This window comes from Octodon degus, unplaced genomic scaffold, assembly GCF_000260255.1.
Source record: "Octodon degus isolate 3935 unplaced genomic scaffold, OctDeg1.0 scaffold00048, whole genome shotgun sequence".
In the NCBI taxonomy this organism is placed as follows: Eukaryota; Metazoa; Chordata; class Mammalia; order Rodentia; family Octodontidae; genus Octodon; species Octodon degus.
The window spans coordinates 1,057,742-1,066,500 of record NW_004524624.1 but is presented as its reverse complement, the minus strand read 5'-3'; the positions used below and the strand labels follow the sequence as shown (position 1 = coordinate 1,066,500).

General features: G+C 35.2%; 1 protein-coding gene across 3 annotated transcripts in view; it reads left to right on the top strand.

Annotated features, from left to right (window-relative positions):
* The window catches only part of Myot (myotilin), a 42,648-nt gene that overhangs the window by 25,904 nt on the left and 7,985 nt on the right, over nucleotides 1-8,759 (top strand). For 2 of the 3 annotated variants that reach the window (XM_023716441.1, XM_023716442.1), the window contains 4 exons: nucleotides 1,902-2,076; nucleotides 3,197-3,298; nucleotides 5,626-5,675; nucleotides 6,359-6,491. In XM_023716441.1, coding sequence (XP_023572209.1) covers nucleotides 1,902-2,076; nucleotides 3,197-3,298; nucleotides 5,626-5,675; nucleotides 6,359-6,491 — 460 coding nt within the window. The remainder of the gene's footprint in view (nucleotides 1-1,901; nucleotides 2,077-3,196; nucleotides 3,299-5,625; nucleotides 5,676-6,358; nucleotides 6,492-8,759) is intronic. The other variant, XM_004632228.2, reaches the window with a different exon arrangement.

Genomic DNA, 8,759 nt, shown 5'->3' with positions numbered 1-8,759 from the left:
TTATTTATTTATTCATTTATTTATTTGGTACAGGGTCTCACTACTCAGCTTGGATTTATAGTGATCCTCCTGTCTCAGCCTCCCCAGTGCTGGATTACAGGCATGTGCCACCATGCCTGGTGAAGGTGGCCTGCTCAGCTCCCGGGACCTACATGGCATGCGGTACCAGGGACTGAACCCAGATCCTTGCACTTGTCAGGCAGATGCTTAGACCGCTGAGCTATCTCCCCAGCCCCAAGAATTTGATTTTGAGGAGTGAAAAATCTATTTCAACACTTGCTTTGGCTATTTACTTAACTGAATAAATAAGACATTAGTTAAGGATAAATATAGACAACTGTGAAAATCTGAATATTTGAAATGTGACTTGGGAAAATGTGTACCATCAACTTTCAATACAGAGCATTTTGCATACAATGATAAACATTCATTTACTGAACTGACAGTATCTTCTGCAACCGTTCTTTGCAGTACTGGATATAAAATCTTACAATGATAAACAATATGACACCTTTTTCTTCAATATGCTTATAATCTAATGATTATTAACCTAGTCCCCAAAGCCAGCAAAAGAGAAAACTCTGGCTTCACTCAGAGAACACACAATTCCATTTAGTTCACAAGTCCTTTTAATTATCTTTGAGATCATTTGTACAGGAATATACCAGAAAAAAGACTCATTAGCAAAGTGGAGATGTTTTGTTATGGTGATGGTCAATTTTCCCATATTTAATAGATTAGTATGAGCTGCCTGGGTCCCTGTAATGAATGCAATAAGTAAGCTAGGTTAAAAATGAACAAAAACTAGCTATGCCATGTGGTGCATGCCTATAATCCCAGCACACAGGAGCCTGAGGCAAGAGAATTGGCATGAGGTAGAGGCCAACTTGTACTACATAGTGAGCTCAAAATCAGCCTGGACTACACAGTCAGATCCTGTCTCAAAAACAAAAAAGCAAACAAAATGAAACAAAACACGCTGAACAAAGCACTATGAGAAGGTTAAACAACCTAACAGCTAAAAATGCAAGATTTCCTCAGTTGTGGCTATTACCTCTATAAGAAACAATGGGGAAATTTTGGGAGAGGTAAGGATAGGTTAGAAGTAAATTTAGGAACAGAACTTGAAATAAGTACTTAAACACTTCAACTGATATTTTCAACCCATTTTTTCAGTTGTATTTCTTCCTCTACCTTGCCTACTTGTTCTTGTTGTTGTTGTTGTTGTTGTTGTTTTAATAAAGATCACTTTGTTACTTTAAAACTGATTTGTAATATAACATAATGTTAGGCTTTTCTAGACAATAAAGTTAATATAAATTGGAAATTAATAGGAAAGCCAGACAGGGTAAGCTGTAGATTGCACTGAGAGCAACAGGGCATTCACTAAATACCAGTGGTACACTGGTAGATGTCCAACAATGAGCTCTAGGGGAAGCAGCCATGATGTGTTGTATTTTATATTTCCCCAATATGAATGCTTCCACCACCACCAACTTCACACTGTGACAGGTAGCTAAGAAAAGATGCTAAAAAACAGCTGTCTTGAGCCCATAGGAGCCACTTCCAACACACCATTGTTTAATGTTTACCCATCAATCAAAGTGAAGAAATTCAACTGGAAGACCAGAGCTCACAAGCTACCATTAATTAGACTTACTCTCACATTCTTTAGGGAACATCTTCAAGGAAGGATGCCATCCTTATGCCTAAATTCTTGCTTCTCCCATTTGATTTTCATTAATAAAGGAAGGGAAAGAGAGTAATCCTTCTCTGCTATTTTTAGGGCAATTGGTATTTTTAATAAAACTAACAGTATGAAGTGATAAATTCTGCTTATTTAAAATGGAGTCACTTCTATTTTACAAAAAATTTAAGTCTTTTCTTTTTTCCTTTTAAAGCTATCAACAACCCTCAGTTGGTCAACCTGTCAATGCTAAGCCATCCCAAACTGCAAATGCTAAGCCTGCACCAAGGACTCCTGACCATGAGATACAAGGATCCAAAGAAGCTCTGATTCAAGATTTGGAGAGAAAGCTGAAATGCAAGGAATCCATTCTCCATAATGGAAATCAAGTGGGCAAGAGATATTTTTAGTACAAAAGGCCAGTTAAAAAAATCTAATTTAAATAGGAAATTTCCTTCTGTGTCACAGTTTTGTGCTCAGAAAGGCAGCAAGGAATAAAGTTATGTAAAAATAAGGAATATTGGTGTACTATTTCAAATTACTCTGCACGAAATCAAATATCGGTTTTCCATAGTAGAAGAATAAAGCTAATGAAAAATTTGTTTTAAATATTACCCTCATAAAATGTCAGATATCCAAATAACTAATAAGAAGTACTATCGATGCAACATTCTTGTTGGTGCATGATATTAATGGGCAAATAAGTATAACTATAATACTTACGCATTTCTTACCATGTACATATTATCACCCACTTATCCTTGCAATAGTACTATTTCCTTTTAATCTAAATGATTATGCATTTAGCATAGCAGTTGTATGGCTCTCAATCAGAAGTGAATTCAAAGGCTGAGGAGATACCTCAGTGGTCTAAGCGCCTGCCTGGCAAGCACAAGGACCCGGGTTCAATCCCCTGTACCACATGCCATGCTGCCCCTGGGCTCCCTGCACCAAGCTGGCCACTAAAACCAGGTGTGGTGGGTGGCACACGCCTATAATCCCAGTGCTAGGGAGGCTGAGATAGGACAATCACTATGAGTCTGGGCTGCATAGCAAGACTCTATGCCAAATAAATAAAAGATTTTTAAAAATTTTAAAAAGGAGTGAGCTCAAGTCATCAATATTCATTTAATAAAACTATTTCTGAATGTCAGGGTAGGGAATACTATGTTCAAAAATAGAGGAGATTAGGATAATGTAGAACAATAAGGAAGGGAAAGAATCTTACCTGACTTGGGAGAACCTTATTAAGGGTGATCATGGCTGACTTTCACGGGAGAAAAAAATCCAATGGGAATCTTTACTAGAGATGAGAGAAGTTATACAGAGAAAGGAAAATGCTTCGAATGGAAGAAAAGGTTTTGTTTGGAAAATACAGAATCTATAATTCAATAGATAGAACTATACTTCCTTAAAGTTCATGCTCAGAATGTTAGTTTTAGTAAGTTAACTCTGCTCAGACCCCTTGTAGTAAATCTCACCACTATCCTTTAACAACTTTCTTTAAAGCGGCTGACATATGAGGAAAAGATGGCTCGCAGATTGCTCGGGCCACAGAACGCAGCTGCTGTGTTTCAGCCTGAGAACAGTGATGCACAAGATTCACCACAGGTAAATTAAAAGACTTTATCTAACTGGAACTTTTTTGGAAGAGATGGGGGTCTTGCTATGTTGCCTAGGTTGGCCTCATACTCCCATGCTCTAGCAAGCTTTTTGCATTGGCTTGCTGAGTAACTGAGACCAGAAATGTGTACTGCCGTGTACCCAGCTAGGAGCACTTTTATTCTGTGCAGTTTTAGAAGATCTGCTTTTCTACATGTTTATAAAAAACACTGGAAAAAATATATCACTATGTATATATGCCACAAATATGATATATATATTTGATACATTTATGTGTATGTTAAATTTTACCCCATGTTCTATAGTTCTAATAACTGTATATGAAATGTCACAGAGGCAAAACACCAGGATAATGACAGAATTCCTTTTTGTCTGGACACTTAGGGGTCATTAGATCTAGGTCTTTTGTAATAATGTCTACATGGACAGAGAATTTGAGTTGTGAATCCTTAACAGGATAGATGTTAAAAGTCTAAATTGTAATCTTTTCTTATGAGTCATTAATCACTTCAATGTTATTTTAAAGTATACTTGTAATAGTAATAGAAAAGCTAATTCCTTTTGACATGTATCTATATTCAAAAATGTTATTTTATTTAAAAAAACAAATGATTCTTTTGAATAACAACTCTATGATTAACAATAGACCTTTTTCAACAAGAGATTAGCTTGATGGCCCAAAAATGTAGGTAGGAGACGAAACTGAAGCATTGCCATTACTGAAGCATTTTGTCTTCCCTCTACAGTTCTCAGTCATTCTTTCCCCAGAAGTCCCCAAGAAATTGGCCTCCAACAAGAATTCAAAAATCCTAAGCTTCCAAGTATAGAAAAGTGAAAAAGAAGATTTTTGTCTCTGTAGACTTAGAAAAAGGATGAAATAGGGACATGAGCTCACGTCTATTAGTGGAAATTGCTTAGAGCAACATTAAATTAAAGCCTTTATCTTGTAAGTGAATAACTTATGATTCCAGAAACAAAGATATATTATTTTTCCCATACATTCTGAAGGTGATAATACCAGGGGAAAGCAAGAAACGCCATTATGATAATCAGAAAAGATGAATCTTATTTTTTATACTTCAACTAACATGTAAATAATACAGAATCTTCAAATTATAGTATGACTGAAATATCTCATTTGTGAATATAATATATTCAAACCAAAAGTCAAAACTTAACTTGGATATTTTGAATTCAATTGGATTATTTATATTTTCTGCCAAAATATTAGTTGATTTGATGAATTTCTGAATTGACCATGTTGTTTTGATATTTTATTTAAATAATGTTGAGACTAGTCAAAAAATGTTATAGAGATGTAAGACTTATTTTAAAGAGAGAAAATGTATTAGCAGGGGCTGGGGAGATGTCTCAGTAAAATAAGCGCTTCTCTGGCAAGCACAAGGGCCCAAGTTCAATCCCCGGTTCTGCAGAAAAGAAAGAAAATACATTAGCTAAAAAGATTTGTCCCAAAATGAATAATTTATACCCAGATTGTCTATATTTATATGAAGGTGTAGTTTAGATAGTTGTTCTAGCATTATATTTTCCATTTCTTTTTTCTTTTATCAACAACAATAAAATACACAAAATGAGCACTATTTAATCAGTTGATTAACAATTCTTAATTTTATATTCAAATAGAACTAATTTTCTGGGGCACAAGTATAAATCTTAAGAGATGTTTGCTTAAATACATCCTTTTAAGCAGGAAGCAAGTAACGCTATTTTTCAGGCAAGCGCTTATCCTACTGAGCCATCTCCCCAGGCCCCAATAACACTATTTTTCAAAGCATTTCTTTATAGTTCTACATATATTTCTAATGGCCAACAGAATTGTGTGACAGGAGCTAAAAAGAGAAGTATTTTCCAGTCTAGTACGTGTTTACTGCTACTGGTGCCACTTCTGAGCAGTAGGCATAACGCCCTGTATCTACTGCCAGCATAAATGACTTCATGTCTATTCCCGTTTTACTAAAGGACAATCCGTACTATGTGCTCACATTTCAGATAACCAGGGGAACACATCATCCTTTGTCATAAAATAGTCATGTGAAAGACAACATCAATTCCAAGTTTCACTAATTTTCATAAATAACACATGCTGAGTAGTTCTATTAATTCTAAGGATTTCTTGCAACAGACATGGTTATTACACTATAATTTAAAAACTTAAAAGCTGAATATATAAAATTGACTATGTCTCTACAAATAGAACCAAATAGAAGTGTTTCTTTCAACTGCAACTATTCAATCTTACTTCATTTTAAGCTAATAGTGACATGTTAACATTCTCACTTTGTTTTAATTTCAAGCAGCACAACTCAGATCATGCACGATTACAAGTTCCCACGGCACAAGTAAGGTAAGTATTTCTTTTTAGTTTTTAAAGAAATATTTGTTTTGCTGCCTAAAATATTTTCACCTTAATATGTGATGTTAATAAAATTTTCATGTTTACTGTATACATACCTTTAAAAAAAAACAAGAGAATTTCCATAATGTTGAAGACAATAACCCAAACTTTTATATTAATTATCAGAGGAAGTTTTTAAAATGTTTTTTATCAAGGGCCGGAGAGATAGCTCAGTACAAGAAGTGCTTGCCTGGCAAGCACAAAGTCCTGAGTTCAATCCCTGGTACTGAAAAAAAAAACCTAAGCATATTTTTTAAAATTTTTTTTTGTCAGATAAGAGAAAACCATGTTTCCATGTTCTACAACTTTCTGATGACAATGGAAATCCAATTCTCATTTTACAATCTTTGTAGGCAACAAAAATAATCCATGGGGCACTCATAGATCAGTTTCCTAAACTCACATCACCGCAAAAAACAAAGATGTAAAATTTGCATCCAGTGTTTCTAAGTTGCTATCTAATAGTCTTCAAATACAACCAGCTAAACACAGCCCCAAGGTCCCATTATAATTATGTCATCAGATCAAACAGCGAATACTAGGCTTTTAAATTTGATGACCAAATTATATTTGTTTGAATAAAAAATCAGTGCTAACATTTATGCACAATTGTTGTTAAAATATCTTTGTAGAAGTAGATCATCCTCGAGAGGCGATGTGAATGACCAGGATGCAATCCAGGAGAAATTTTACCCACCACGGTTCATTCAAGTGCCGGAAAACATGTCAATTGAAGAAGGAAGATTCTGCAGAATGGACTTCAAAGTAAGAGAAGAGTTTTTAAATACTGGAGGAAATTTACCAATGGGTTACTATGTTTTAAAAAATATCCCCTTCCAACTTCATAGTTTGCTACATGGCTTGAAAATAGTATATACAATGGACAAGAACCAAATCCCGGAGTCAAGCTGACCTGAGCTTGGACCCTGACTCTGTCACTTTCCAGCTGTATAAACTGAGACAAGTTATCTAATTACTCTGTGTTTTTTTGTCTCCTCATCTGCAAAATAGTAGTAACAAAAATACTCACCTAGTAACATAATGAGGATTCACTATGAGGATTCACTATGAATCCTCATATGAATAGGTATAGCTAATAAACACTGTAAGTGAAGATAGTCTAATAGGATTTCTAAACCATAATGCACCTCTAATTCTCCTCCATTGACAAATTTAAGCCACCTTGTTGGCTTTTGGCCTAGAAGAGTTCTTCAGGATAGAACAGCATGTTAGAAGATGCTTTCTTTGATGGAGAGGTGTCAGTAGTGTTTTTTCATTTTATTAGTGCATATTAGTTATACAGAATAATGGGTCTCGTTGTGACATAGCTATATATGTACATAACATATTTTGAGGGGCCAGGGAGATGGCTCAGTAGAATAAGTGCTTCCCTGGCAAGCACAAGGGCCTGAGTTCAATTCCTGGTTCCACCTTAAAAATAAAAAAAAAATAATAAATTTTTTAAAAAACATATTTTGATTGTTTTCACCTTCCACTGCCCCTCTTCTACTTCCTTCCCCTCCCCACTGCACCCCAATTCTTCTTCATATAGAGCCAGTGCATTTTCAATGTCCTCACTTTAGAAAACTTTTTCGAGATTCCGTATTGGGCCGGGGATATAGCTCAGCAGTGCACCACCTGCGCAGAGAGCTCAAGATCCTGAGTTTGATTCCTGGTACCAAAAAAAAAAAAAAAAAAAATTCCTGCCAATGAAAATTAATGTTAAGGCTTATACAAAAGCATTTAACAACCCCCCAGTTATACAGCACACTATAGCTCAAGTACATAGCCAAGAAGCCCACATAATTCCATAGTCCTTCCTTGTGGAGATCAATGTAGCATACAGCAATATTTCAAATATAGGAATTTAAAATTATTTTGACAAGTAGGTAAAAAAAGATGGGATTTGGATAGCCTGAAAACAATATATGGTATTAATTTTGAGGGTTTTAATTGTACTATTTTGTTTTTTAAAATTATATATACCTTTTTTGAGCTTCTGCTGTCCATTTTCAACCACAAAAACAGGTACTACAATTGTGAAAATCTATAAAAGGATAAATGAGTTCCAGCGATGCTTAGCTTTAAAATTCTGTCATGTCAAAAAAAAAAAAAAAATGTTCACCACATTTGACCACTAGAGAAATGCAAATTAAAACAACACTGGGGTTCCATCTTATTCCTCTAAGAGTAGTAATCAGTAAGGATTCAAAAAAAGAAGTGCTGGTAATGTTTCAGAGAAAAAGAAACCCTATGATATTGTTGTTGTTTTGGGGATGTAAGCTAATATAACAACTACAGAAATCAGTATGAAAACTCCACCAACAATTAAAAATAGAAATTTATTTGACCCAGCTATACTTCTGGGTATCTTCCTAAGTGATTTAAAGTACAGCGATATTTGCATATTCATGCTTATAGCACCACAATTCACAGGAGCTCAATTATGAAAGTGGCCTATATACTCATTAAAAGAAGTATATATACACAAAGGGGTACTGCTTAGCCATAAAGAAGGATAAATTTGAGTCATTTGTTGTTTCATTTTTGTTTTTGTTGTTTGGATTTTGGAGGCAGCACCTTGTCATATAATTTGGGCTGGCCTTAAGCTTACTGTACAGTCCAGGTTGGCCTTAAATGTACAGTCCCTTTGCCTCAGCATTCCAAGTGCTGGGATCACTAGTGTGCACCACCACACCCCACAAATTTGAGGCATTTGAAGGAAAATGGATGGATTTTGAGACAATAATGCTAAGTGAAATAAATCATACATGGAAAGTTAAATATCAAGTGGCTTCCCTTATACAAAAAGCCCCAAATCTAAATAATTTGAAGAGCAAAAATAAAGGGAGGGGGGCCTGCCCATTAGCTCAGTTGTTCAAGTGCCTGCTTAAACAAAGCAATCAGGATGCTGTGGTTTGATCCCCAGATCCTCAAGCCTTACCAAACCAGCCCTGAAGGCCTTCTGAGCCAGCTAAAAAAAAACACTTCTGAACTTTTCAATGAATTAATTATTGAAACTGTCCTATTAAT